This window comes from Scyliorhinus torazame, chromosome 4 (genome assembly GCF_047496885.1).
Source record: "Scyliorhinus torazame isolate Kashiwa2021f chromosome 4, sScyTor2.1, whole genome shotgun sequence".
Lineage (NCBI taxonomy): Eukaryota > Metazoa > Chordata > Chondrichthyes > Carcharhiniformes > Scyliorhinidae > Scyliorhinus > Scyliorhinus torazame.
This window is the reverse complement of record NC_092710.1, coordinates 68429557-68443455: the sequence shown is the minus strand read 5'-3', so window position 1 is coordinate 68443455 and position 13899 is coordinate 68429557. Positions and strand designations below refer to the sequence as shown.

The 13899-nt window shown below is 49.4% G+C and overlaps 1 protein-coding gene across 1 annotated transcript in view; it reads left to right on the top strand.

Moving 5' to 3' along the window:
• Positions 1 to 8824: 8824 nt before the first annotated feature.
• The window catches only part of LOC140410285 (NACHT, LRR and PYD domains-containing protein 3-like), a 43573-nt gene continuing 38498 nt past the window's right edge, over positions 8825 to 13899 (top strand). The window contains exon 1 of the mRNA XM_072498259.1: positions 8825 to 8902. Coding sequence (XP_072354360.1) covers positions 8839 to 8902 — 64 coding nt within the window. The 5' untranslated portion in view covers positions 8825 to 8838. The remainder of the gene's footprint in view (positions 8903 to 13899) is intronic.

The following is a 13899-nucleotide window of genomic DNA, read 5'->3' as shown; positions in this document are numbered from 1 at the left end:
TTGGGTTGTAGTTATGGTAAATTGGGTCGAATTAATATGGACGAGTTGCTGCCGTGCATTTTGTGCAAAGCGTTAAGTCCTGCTACTGTGTACGATGGTGGAGGCCGTAAATTGTGACAGTAAGAAGTCTTACAACATCAGGTTAAAGTCCAACAGGTTTTTTTGAATCACTAGCTCCTTCATCGGGTGAGTGAAGAGGTAGATTACACAAACACAGCATATTAAGACAAAATCAATGATGCAAGAATCTACTTTGAATGCGAGTCTTTGCAGGTAATTAAGTCTTAAACTTGTTGTCACATCATGGCTCCCATCGACACCGCAACATGTCAGTACAAAGTGGAGAGGATCTCGATGAAGATCGCGCACATATACACTGATATCAGGTTTAAGACTTAATTATCTGCAAATACTCGCATTCAAATACCATCTGCCCGTAAAGGTAATAGTTGGGATTAACAAATCCAGATAACCCTCGAAGCCAAGGGATATTCAGCATTGGATAAGGAATGAAAGAGAGGCTTATGGCAGATTCAGAGAGCTCAAAAGAGTGGATGCTCTCGAAGAATATCTAAAGTGCAAAGGAGTACTTGAAAAGGAAATTGGGAGAGCCAAGAGGGAGCATTCAAAAGCACTCGTGGGCCAAGTAAAGGAAAATCACAAGGTGATTTATAGTATATTATGGGCAAAGGGATACACATGGAAAGGGTACGACCCATTAGTAATGAAAGGGGCAACCTCCTGCGTGCAGCTGAAACCTAGATGAAGTATTAAATGCGTACATCGCATCTGTTTTCATATTGGATGGTTGTGAAATAATTGAACAGATCAGCATTGAGATGCAGGAGGAGATAATTATTTGGCTGACTTAACAGAGGATGAATCCCAATGCCCGGATGAGATGTTTAGAGACAGTTGTCTGATGCAAAATAGGAGGTTACAGGCAGTCTGGTGCTAATTTTCAAATCCTCTCTGGCCAAGGAGAGTTGTCAGAGAACTGGACGAGTGCTAAAGTTGTACCAGTATTGAAGTAGGGGAAAACAGGTAACTACAGGCCAGTGATTTTAGCGTCAGTGGTAGGGAAATTCTTGGAAAATGCCTGCGGTACAGCATTCACCTCCACTTGGAGAGGCAGGGATTATTCGAGGATAGTCAGCATGGCTAAGGGAGGGGGAAGATCATGTCTGACAAATTTGCTTGAATATTTCGAGCCGGTGACTAGGTGTGTAGGTGAGGGCAATGTAGTTGATATAGTCTACATGGACCTCAGTAAGGCATTTGACAAGGTCCCGCATGGGCGACTGGTCAAGAAGATGAAAGTCCATGGGATCCAGGGAAATTTGATAAATTGGATTCTAAATGACCATTATGCAGGACGCAGAGGCTAATGGTCTAACGTTGATTTTGTGACTGAAATCCAGTGTCCAGTGGTGTACTGCAGGGATCGGTGCTGGGCCCCTTGCAGTTTGTAGTGTACATAAATGATGTAGACACAGAGGGTGGTGAGCATCAGGAATGAGCTACCAGAGAACGCTTGGAGAATGCCTACCCGGAGATCAGAGGCTGAATGCCCTTGACTGCTGAAGCGTTCCCCGACTGGAAGGGAACAATCCTGCATGGCAATTGTCGCGCGATGTCTGCGTGGTACATTTGGTGAGACCATGCTGACTCTCCGACAATGGACATCGCGCGACAATCGTTCTCCAAAGCGGCCTTCAGGATGCGTGACAATGCAAAAAAGCTGAGTAGAAACTTATAGCCAAATTCCGCACACATGAGTACGGCCTCAACCGGAACCTTGGATTCATGTTGCATTACATTCATCCCACCATCTGGCCTGTGCTTGCAAAATCCTACCAACTGTCCTGGCTTGAGACGATTCACACCTCTATTACCTGGGTTACCTTTATCTCTGGATCTGTAAGGACTTAATTACGTGCAAATGCTCGCATTCAAAGCATTGTCTTGCGTCTTTGACTTTGTCTATATATATGTTTCTGGAATATACCTCTTCATTCACCTGGGGAAAGAGCAGTGCGCCGAAAGCTAGTGTTTGAATCAAATCTGTTGGACTTTAACCTGGTGTTGTACGACTTCGTACTGTGCTCACCCCAGTCCAACGCTGGCATCTCCACATCATCACTAAAGTTGGGCATCAGACTGATTCAGATTTCCACCATCCGCAGTATTTTGTTTTGAGCAGTATTTGAGTCTAATTTCACAGAAGAACGATTTGCAGCGCTTCAAATCAAACATCAAAAGGCAAAGAGCGAAGTGCAACATTGAAACTTTTACAGAAAACAAATCAAATGGCTGCAGACAGAAATTACTCATTTCAAATAGAACGGACCATAATGTAAAAACTCAGCCCCTCTGACAGTTTCAATTAGCGGGTCTGATCTTTAAACCTGTTGAGTGATTCCAGAACCTTCTGGCATTATTTCAGATACCCAGCATAACGTTTTGAACAATAAAACAATTCCTGTGCGGGAATCGATCTTCATATAGAAATGGGGAGCAGCAGAGGGAAAAGATTTAGACAATCAGTGAATTTCACGGAATCTCCCTAATTCTATCCCGGATCCACAATACGATTCAGGAAAAACTATCATCAGCAGCAATAAAGAGCAAACCTATTTTTTAAAATGTTTTTCTTGAAGTTTGTCATTTTATACACAGTACAATGAACAAGGGTATTTGCATCGGGGACAATATACAAAACATTTCCCTTGGTATCGACCCACCCTCTCCTTCCCTGGTACCCCACCCTCTTCCCTTCGTTATTTTAAGATATTTTCTTAGGTCACAAATTATACAGTGGGCAATTATCCTTTATTTACATGTATGCGGCAGTACCCCCCCCCCCCCCCCTCCACAGACACAATTTGTATATTGGTCCCACCCCCTTGCACACCACCTTATTTTCAGTGTTTCTTTGGGTGTTCCGTTCCCTGTGGCCTTGCTCTGGGCCCCCTGATATCCGTTTCGGCCGTTCACCAGCTTCCCCCTCCACTCTCGCTGTCCCCCATCCGTTCCCTCCCTTCCCTGTATTTTCCTTGCAGTCTCGTTAGCTCCCGTGTGCCTCACCCCCTCCGCTCGTGCTATGAGTTTTGGCCTCGACGAGGTCCTGAAACAAGTTGGTGAAAGGCTTCCATGCTTTCTGACAGCCATCCTCTGACCGTCGGGTAGCGAATTTGATCTTCTCCAGGTGGAGAAGTTACGATAGGTCCGCCAGCCAGTCTGCACCTATGGGTGGTGCTGCAAATGACCAGTCCAATAGGATTCTCCGGTGGATGACGACAGAAGCAACGGCAAGGGCATCGACCCTCTTCCCAGCAATACTTCTGGCTTGTCCAATGTCCCAAAGACTGCAACCTTTGGGCACGGCCCCACTGTCAGTCCCACAACCTTGACCATCACCTCAAAGAAGGCTGATCAAAACCTGAAAAGTCTGGGGCAAGTCCACAACATGTGGGTGTGGGTGGCCAGGCCTTCCTGGCACTTCACGTTTATTCTCCACTGTGGGGAAGAACCTGCTCATTCGGGTTCTTGTCGTGTGTGATCTGTGCAAGACGGTAAGCTGGATGAGGCTTAGCCTTGCACATGAGGAGTTGAAGTCGGTCCTGTTCAATGATTCTCTACAGAGACCCCACCCTATTTCCACCCCTCGTTGTTTCTCCCATTTTCCCAATATTTCGTCCACTGGGGGAGTGTGTCCTTTCTAATATTCGTCCGTATAGGTCGCCGGAATTTCTGCCACCCACCCAGATTGTCCGCGTCCAATAGCTCCTGCGTATCTTGGTGTCCATGGGTGTGCCTCGGGGTCCATGGGTGTGCTGTCGTCTCCTTGCGGAGAAAGTTATTAACCTGTATGTGTCAGAATCCGTTCCGTTTACCTACCTGCAGTCTCACCATCAGTTCCCCCAATGTCGCTAGCCTGTCCTGTGTAACAGTCAGTGTCCCTCGTTCTGCCTCCATCTCTTAAAGATGGCGTCAGGCATGGCTGGTGCGAACGTATGCTGCCAGAGATGCAGTGGCCATGTCGTCATTTTGGTGAAGCCGAAATGCTGCCTCATCGGGTTCCAGGATCTGAGGGTGCCTACCACCCCTGGGCCTGTTGAGTGTTTTGCTGTTGGAGATTGGAGTGCTGCTATGGTGAGGGTTCTGAGGGTCCTCTCTGTACAGGAGTTCTTCTCCATCCTCACCCATTACATGTTTGGTTCTTTCAACCAACCCTCTTCACGCTTAATGCCGTGGCTGCCCAGTGGTAGTTCTGTAGGTTTTGTAGATTTGGGAGGGCCAGGCGCCCCATCTTTCTTCTTCCTAATAGGACTTCTTTTGGGATCCTTGGATTCTCCCCCCCCCCCCACCCCCCCCCCCCCACCCCCGCCCCCCCACCCCCCACCCCCATACCCACACTCACACACACACACACACACACGCGCGCGCAAACGCCATAATCATCCAATTTTCCGTGTTGAAAAAGGCCTTGGGGTAAAGATCGGAATGGATCTGAGCACGTCGAGGAACCTGGGCATTGCATTCACCTTGATTGTCTTTACCCTCCCCACCAGGGAAAGCGGAAGTGTATCCCATTTCTTTAGGTTTTATTTTGCTGCTTCCGCCGACTGTTGAGATTCCACTCGTGGGCCATGTCCAGTCAGGGAATCTCTGGATCCCCAGATAGTGAGCTCCTTTGGACTAGTTTGACCTGATAGTCCATTGAACTCTGCTCCTCCCCCTCTCGGGTTCACAGGGAATACTTCACTCTTGCTCAAGTTGAGCTTGAAACCCGAGAAGGCTCCAACATCTCTCAGTGTAGCTATATTATCCCTTCCATGTAGCTTTGCGGGTCCACGATGTAGAGGAGCAGGTCATCCAGATAGAGGAAGACTCTGTGCTCTCTGTCTCCTCTTCGGATTCCGTTCCAGCTTCTCACCATTCTGAGGGCGATCACCAATTTCTCAATTGTTAGGGCGAAAAAGAGTGGAAACAGCGGGCATCCCTGCCTTGTGCCTCTGTGCAATTAAGTATTGATATCTAGTGGTGTTAGTCCGTGCACTCGCCTTGGGGGCGTTGTACAGGCGTTTCACCCATGAGGTGAACCCTGTCCCTAGCGCAAACTGCTCTCGTACCTCAGTGAGGTGCCTCCACTCGACTCTGTTGAATACTTCTCTGCGTCCAGGAAGATGATCAATTCTCGTCCTCCTTCCCTGGGTAGAGTCATGAACACATTCAGCATTCGGCTGATGTTCGTTGTTAGGTGCCTACCATTGTCAACGTCCGTCTGCACAGCTTTCTACCAGCTGAGCAAGAGTTTTTGCAAGTATATTCGCGTCCATATTGAGCACCAACATGCGTCTTTATGATCTGCATTTCATTGGGTCTTTGTCCTTTTTGGGTATCAGCGGAATAGTGGCTTGTGTTAGCGTTGGAGGAAGGATGCCCATCGCCATCAAGTCTCTGAACATCTCCCGCAGGTGTGGGGCCAGTGCGGTCGTGAAGTTTTTGTGGAGGTTCACCGGGAACCCATCGGGTCCTGGCACCTTACCCACCTGCATGGAGCTGACGCTTTCCATGACCTCTCCCAGTCCCGGTGGTGCCTCCAGCTCCCTCCCCCTATCTCCCCAAACAACTGGCATGTCCTTTCATCCCAGAGTCCCCGCCAGGGGGCTAGGTGATATAAAGCATCTGCTAGAAGGCCTTGAATGCTTTGTTGACCTTTTTTGCTTCGGCGACCGGACCGCCTCTGTTATCCTTCACCGTCCAACGATGTGGATTGGCCATGCTAAAATTTCCTTGTAGTGTCCAAAGTTTAGGTGTGGTTATGGGGCGACGGGGAAGGGGTAAAGGAATGGACCTGGGTAGGGTGCTCTTTCAGAGGGTTGGTGCAGACTCGATGTTCCGAATGACCCCCCCCCCCCCCCCCCACACACACACACACACTTCTGTACTGTAGGGATTCTATAATAAGCCCCATATATTGTTTATTTACTGATCCCATTCCCTCTCCCTCAGTAAACACCAGGATTCACCTAATTTCTTTTCTTTTTTCGAGTCTCTGACACAGGATGCTTTTCTCTTTGGATCTTCCATTGAGTAAACTGTTATAGGTGGTGCACCCCTTCGTGGGTTTGCTCCGGTGTTCCTGTCTCCTCCTTCAAGTCCCAAAAGACGTGCTTGTTAGGTGATTTGGACATTCTGAATTCTCCTTCTGTGTATCCGAACAGGCGCCAGAGTGTGGCGACTAGGGGATTTTCACAGTAACTTCATTGATAATGTAAGCCTACTTGTGACACTAATAAAGATCACTATTATTATATTCCTCTCTCTTCCTCCTCGCCAATCTTTTAGTCTTCTTCCTCTGATAATTTGTTAGTCTCTTCAGCTCCCTCCTAACGTTCCTTGATCCCAAACCCTAAACTACAGCTTTGTTCCTACATTAACTTCACTGATTGTCTAGTAGATGGGAATCACATTTACACAAGATCCAGGTCAAAGAGGCAGCTTTGGTTGCAACGTAGACTATTTCAAGGAAATACTGTTAACGAACAGAGTTAACTCGGCCTTTGTTCTCAGGTTTTGTTCAGGAGATTTTTGCCCCATTCTGAATGTCTCATTTTATAGTCCTGTCATAAAAAGTTTTTTTTTTTTAAAAATCGGGTTGTGGACACGGAAGTACATCTGAGTATAGAAGGGATTTTATTTTCTGCAGTCCACTAAAACACAGGTGGAAGATTTAGGGCTGGGCGTGGATGTGGAAGTGAGTCATTTTTACCATACAACGATCCAACGACATTGGATACCGTAATTTATGAAGGCTGTTTAGCGTGTAGGAGACAGTGTCAGGTTCAGATTTATCCTTGCTCCAACATTGCAGGGCGAATTGCGGTTGCAATGATTAGTCTGAAGGTCGTGTTTATGAGTGTATTTCGTAACTGATCTTTGACCAGGGCGTGTAAATGGCACACAACGCTAATTCACCGAATTCTGAGACGCAAGGTAAGGACGATAAATATATTGAGCAGAATTACAGTATTTTACCTCATCGGAATTGGCCCATCACCGTTTATTTGTGCATTTGTTCAGTACTGTTGTTCAATGTTGTAACTATCAGAAAAATGTCATTTTATCCAAAAATTAACTTCTGGAACAGCACCATTTAAATATCATTTGACTCTCAAAAATGCACCCCAATTAATGTATTTTAAGCAAATGGTTCAGCACAATCCCTTTCCAGCAGGGCAATACAAAGTTTGGAATGCGAGTGAGGGGTGGAGGAATTGGAAAAGGGAGGCAGGCAGGGGAGGGGAATCGCTCTTCGATCCCTGAGTCTCCCTTGGCTTTCATTCTTGCTGCAGTCCACCGAGCCTGCATATGAAATATTTCTTCCTGAGAAGGTCATCTGTTGTTCCGGTAGTTTGTCCTGTGTCTTTCGCTCCACTTTCCTCTGGCAATACAACTATCAACACATCGAATCTTGGATCCCTTCCACACTGACAGAGAATGTCGTTTTTTTCTGTATTGGAGTGCAGGGTTCTTCGGCTCTAATTGCATCAGTAGTATCCTATAGATAAAACCCTTTGATTCACGGAGAAAGCAAATGTTTGAGAAGGTTAGCGGAGATTTTGAATTTCAATCGTTTATAGATCGAGGTGAAATAATGGGATGAATTTTCTAATTCTAATAATCTTCATTGTCACAAGTAGGCTTTCATTAACACTGCAATGAAGTTCTTGTGAAAAGCCCCTAGTCGCCAGATTTCGGCGCCTGTTCGGGTTCACTGAGGGAGTATTCAGAATGTCCAATTCACCTAACAGCATTTTATCACCTAATCAAAAAGAAAAAAAAGATGGCAGTACAGTAGCACACTTTGCTAGCACTGTGGCTTCACAGCGCCACGGTCCCAGGTTCGATTCCCCGCTGGGTCACTGTCGGTGCAGAGTTTGCACGTTGTCCCCGTGACTGCGTGGGTTTCCTCCGGGTGCTCCCATTTCCTCCCACAGTCCAAAGGTGGGCAAATTAGGTGGAGTGGCCATGCTGAATTGCCCTTCGTGTCGAAAAAAAGGTTAGATGGGGCTATTGGGTTATGGGGATAGCGTGGAAGTGAGGATTTAAGTAGGTCGGTGCAGACTCGATGGGCCGAATGGCCCCCTTCTGCACTGTATGTAGCACGTCTTTCGGTACTTGTGGGAGGAACCCGGAGCACCCGGAGGAAACCCACGCAGACACAGGGAGAACGTGCAGATTCCGCACAGACGGTGGGCCAAGACGAGTATAGAACCTGTGACCCTGGCGCTGTGAAGCTACCGTGCCGCCCTGTGTTACCGTGCTTCCAAACAGTCTATACACACACTTTAACATTGTTGATATTTGTGAATGGCCTTCCCAACCTTAGCCTACAAGAGGTAATAAATGGATTCCAGACCCATTGATTCCAGTGAGTTATCTATGGTGTCACAAAAGTTCGTATTTTGCCCATGATATTTGACCATATTTCAGTGGCGAACACGGAACACTTACTAGTTCTGGCGCGGGGTGGGGTGGGGGACGCGGGGTGGGGGGGGGGGGGGGTGGTGATGTTGGCTGTACTCCAGGAGAAAATGTCACAGAACTCCGCTGCTAGTGACGATGCCTTGTATCTGAAGGTTCCCTTCTGGGATATTCTTACTCTGCGGTTTGCTGGGACGCACCTAAAGTGGGTTAGTCACCTATCGACCGGGAGGTTCTCTACCGCGCCAATTGTTTCTCCATTGATAGGGATTTTAATTTCTCTATCAAAGCGTCCTATAACTTTGATTTATTTCAGTCGATTGGAATATACGGTCTATTGCGACAATGGCTGAAGGTCGGAATCGGAACGATAATGCAAGATTTTTCTCAAGAACAAAAAAAGTCACAGGTAAGAAGAATAAGACCGAAATATTAGCTTTATCACCACCAGCAATCCAAAGCTCAATTACCGCTCACATAGGGATCAACAGCAATTGATAGACTGCGTAGTATTTTTAATTATTCCATGCGACATGGACGTCGCTGATGGGGCCGGAATAATGTGACAATTTTTAATTGTTCTGGAAAAGAGTGGATTGCTTTGCGATTAAAGAGAGCAAATAAGAGTTAGCCACGTGGCCGTAGATCCGCGGTCACATGTAATGAACCAGATTCGGTGGTTTTCAACACTGAAAAACAGTTTCAAGGTTATTTTGTCAAGTCGTTATTTAAAGATTTTATTTTAACTCTAACATCTACCGTGGTGCAATTTGAACCAATGTTCTCAGAGAGTTGTTTTGTGAGTGCAGTGACATAATGACCATGCCACGAACTGACGAAAAGCGCCATGCTGTCGGGCAGAGCCATTTCAGCTCAAGGCAGATATTTCAGTCTCTCAGCCGTGTCGGACAGAGCCACTTCAGCTCAAGGCAGATAGTTCAGTCCTCTCAGCCTTGTCGGACAGAACCATTTCAGCTTAAGGCAGATATTTCAGAATACACAGGGTTGTGTACAGAGCCAGTTCAGCTGGCAGCAGACACGTCACTGCTCTCAGGCACGATATACCAAATATTACGAAAGATGATCAATATGTCTTACATTTTCTCTTACACAGTAGCTTTTGAAGATCGACTCCTCGAGTTTCCTTTAACGGACATGAGCACTCGCAGACACAGAGTTTACATTCACCTGAAGTGTTGTATTCCCATTCCTGTCCCTGTTGTTGTACACCCCGTAATTCAGATACGTGCACGTCACGATGTTTTTCATTTGCATTGTCCACTTTTCAGTCTGGATCTGCGGAGTTGAGCTCTTCAACCCGACGTGGATAAAGAGATAGACGGACACAGAGCGAATAGTCAGTTGTATATATTGACAGCATTGTATACAATACAGGAATCAACCTGTCAATTGATAAGAAAAGATGTCTGGCTTACGAAAAGCTTTGAGGGAAGACTGATGGAAGAATTTGGGCAACTTTACAGCCCCAGGCCTGACATTGATAAATGCAAATGCATATCCGAAATGGCCACAACAAAATATATTCTTCAGCTGATTTTTTAAGGATGTGGATTGGAATGCAAATGAAAAGGCTGCATTCCAATCCACATCCTTAAAAAATCAGCTGAAGAATATATTTTGTTGTGGCCATTTCGGAGACATGGATAGAGCAGGGACAGGAATGGTTTTTGCAGGTGCCAGGATTTATATATTTCAGTAAGCTCAGGGAAGGTGGTAAAAGAGGGGGAGGGGTGGCATTGCTGGTCAAGGACAGTATTACAGTGGCAGAAAGGACGTTTGATGAGGACCCGTCTACTGAGGTAGTATGGGCTGAGGTTAGAAACAGGAAAGGAGAGTCTTCCGGGTGCGGCTATGCAGAGCTAGGTCGCATATTCGGTAGCTCCCGCTTGGAACGGGCTTTTGGGCTCTTTTGCAGGGACCCCACGGCATTTGTTTGACATTTCCCGGTGTGGCAAGAGGACTGCAACACTCCCCTGACGGTGTCCCCCAAGAGTGTTGTGTATTTTGGCTGCCAGGCCCGGCAGAAGCAGTGGAAGATTCGGCAGCAACAGGATAAATAGCATTTGCAGCAGTTTGCAGCATGCAAGCGGGGGAAGGGCAAGCTTAAAGCTACAAACAGTCCTGAGGACCTTTATCACAGGTGAATTCTAACAGCAGAGGGAACAACTGTGAAAAGATCTCACCAGGGCCACTGAAGAAGCGGGGACGAGGCTTCCGGTGGCGGCCATGGAGGAGTAGGTCACGCATTCGGCAGCTGCCGCCTGGAACGGACACTTAGACCTTTCTCAGGAGTTTCCACGGACATTTTGGGGCAGATTGGTGAAGCGAATACTGCCAAAAGGATACCCTTTCGAGACCTTTGGGCTCTTTTCAGGGCCCCCAAGGGCACTTTTTCAACGTTTCCCGGTGTGGGAAGGAGTTAATAATAGTTCCCATCAGTATATGGCTTTAACTAGGAGCGGGGTGACAAAAAAGGTGGTGGTGGACCAGAAGAAGGGAGGGAAGAAGGACAAAATGGCGGCGGGGGGAGACCAGGCAGCGTGGAGGCAGTGGGCGGTGGAGCAACAGGAGGGTATCCAGCGCTGTCTCAGAGAGATTAAAAAGGACCTGCTAGAGCCGATGAAGGCTTCTATTGATAAGCTGCTGGGGCCACAGACGGCCCAGGGGGTGGCGATCCGAGAGGCTCAACAAAAGATCTCTGTCAATGAGGACGAGACCTTAGTCCTGGCGGTAAAGGTGGAGGCGCATGAGGCGCTCCACAAGAAATGGCAGGAGCGGTTCGAGGAGATGGAGAATCGGTCGAGGCAGAAGAATCTGCGGATTCTGGGCCTCCCGGAGGGGCTGGAGGGGCCGGACGTGGGGGCCTATGTGGTCACCATGTTAAACTCGCTGGTGGGAGCGGGGTCCTTCCAGGGGCCCCTGGAGCTGGAAGGGGCCCATAGAGTGTTGGCGAGGAGGCCCAAGGCTAACGAGCATCCGCGGGCGGTGCTGGTGCAGTTCCATCGGTTCGTCGATTGGGAGTGTGTGCTCAGGTGGGCCAAGAAGGAGAGGAGCAGCAGGTGGGAGAACGCGGAGGTTCGGATATATCAGGACTGGAGGGCGGAGGTGGCAAAGAGGAGGGCCGGGTACAATCGAGCGAAAGCTGTGCTGCACAGGAAGGGGGTGAAGTTTGGCATGCTGCAGCCGGCGCGATTGTGGGTTACCTACAAGGACCGGCACCATTATTTTGAGTCTCTGGAGAAGGCATGGGCCTTTGTTCAGGCCGAGAAGCTGGACACAGAATGAGGGTCGGGCTGGGCGATTAGGGACTGCGGTGGATATGTTATGCCTATTTTTGATTCGGGGGGGGCCTTTGCATTGTTTTGGGTTTCTTTTTCTCTGTGTTTTTCTCTTTCGTGTTGGGGAGGGTGGATGGGGCGGGTTGGGCACTGTTTTCGTTGGTGGCGGGGCCTGGTAGGTGGAGAGCGTGGGATTTTTCTTCCCGCGCCGAAGACTGGGGGGGACGGGACAGGGGCAGGGAAGCGAGGATTGTTTCCTGCACTTAAAACAGAGGGGGAGAGCCTGTGAATGGGGAGCGGGAGAGGAGGGTGTGCCACACAATGGGAAGTGTCGAAGGGGAGGCGGGAGTGGCCGGGGTCAGCAGGAGTCAGCTGACTTGTGGAAGTGCAATGGGGGGAGCAAACCAGATAGGATGGGTCCTAGCCGGGGGTGGGTGGGGGTGGGGGTGGGGGGGGGGGGGGAATCGAGATGCTACTGGTAAGATCAAGGAGGAGCTGGAGCGAGTGGGGTGGGTCAAGACGGGGGTATGCCGCTGTGGGGAAGGGGCTGGGTGTGGGGTGCGGGCGCGTGGCTGGCCGAGGAGGGGTCATGGCTAGTTGGCGGGGAAGGGGGGGGGCGGGCAGCCCCCTAATCCGGCTGATAACTTGGAATGTAAGGGGACTGAATGGGCCGGTTAAGCGGGCCCGCATGTTCACGCACCTGAAGGGGCTCAAGGCGGATGTGGTTATGCTCCAGGAGACACACCTGAAGGTGGCAGACCAGGTACGACTGAGGAAAGGGTGGGTAGGTCAGGCGTTTCACTTGGGGCTAGATGCCAAAAATCGAGGGGTGGCGAACTTGGTGGGAAAGAAGGTGATATTCGAGGCGCTGAGCATTGTGGCAGATAATGGCGGTAGGTACATAATGGTAAGTGGTAAGTTGCAGGGAGAGAGGGTAGTTCTGGTCAATGTGTATGCTCCAAACTGGAACATTGCGGGTTTTATGCGGCGTATGTTGGGTCGGATCCCAGACTTGGAAGTGGGGGGCCTGATAATGGGGGGAGACTTTAACACGGTGTTGGATCCTGCACTGGATCGCTCCAGGTCTAGGTCGGGTCGGAAGCCGGCGGCGGCTAGAGTGTTGAGGGGATTTATGGACCAAATGGGAGGGGTGGACCCTTGGAGATTTGCAAGGCCGAGGGCTAGGGAATTTTCATTCTTCTCACATGTCCATCAGGCTTATTCTCGAATTGACTTTTTCATTTTGAGTAGGGCTCTGATAGCGAGAGTAGAGGATACCGAGTATTCAGCAATAGCCATTTCGGTCCACACCCCGCATTGGGTGGACTTCGAGATGGGGGAGGAGAGGGACCAGCGCCCGCTGTGGCGCTTGGAGGTGGGGCTGTTGGTGGACGAGGAGGTGAGCGAGCGGATCCGAGGAAGTATAGAGAGGTACTTGGAGACCAACGACAACGGGGAGGTCCGAGTGGGGATGGTATGGGAGGCACTGAAGGCGGTGGTGAGGGGAGAGCTGATCTCCATCAGGGCCCACAAGGAGTGGAGGGAGCGGGGGGAGAGGGTGAGGCTGGTGAGGGAGATGGTGAGGGTAGACAGGAGGTATGCGGAAGAACCTGAGGAAGGATTGTTGAGGAAGAGGCGCAGCCTCCAGGCCGAATTCGACCTGGTGACCACCAGGAAGGCGGAGGTGCAGTGGAGGAAGGCCCATAGGCGGTCTACGAGTATGGGGAAAAGGCAAGCCGGATGCTGGCGCATCAGCTTTGGCAGCTAGGGAGATCGGGGGAGTTAAGGACAGGGGAGGGAGCGTGGTGCGGAGTGGGGTTGGCATCAATGGGGTCTTCAGGGACTTTTACGAGGAAATGTACCGATCCGAGCCCCCACGGGAGGAGGGAGGGATGGGCCGTTTCCTGGACCAATTGAGGTTTCCAAATGTGGAAGAGGGACTGGTGGCGGGACTGGGGCACGCGATTGGGCTGGAGGAGCTGATCAAAGGGATAGGAAGCATGCAGGCGGGGAAGGCACCGGGGCCGGATGGTTTCCCGGTCGAGTTCTATAAAAAATATATGGACCTGTTGGGCCCGCTGTTAGTTAGGAACTTTAATGAGGCAAG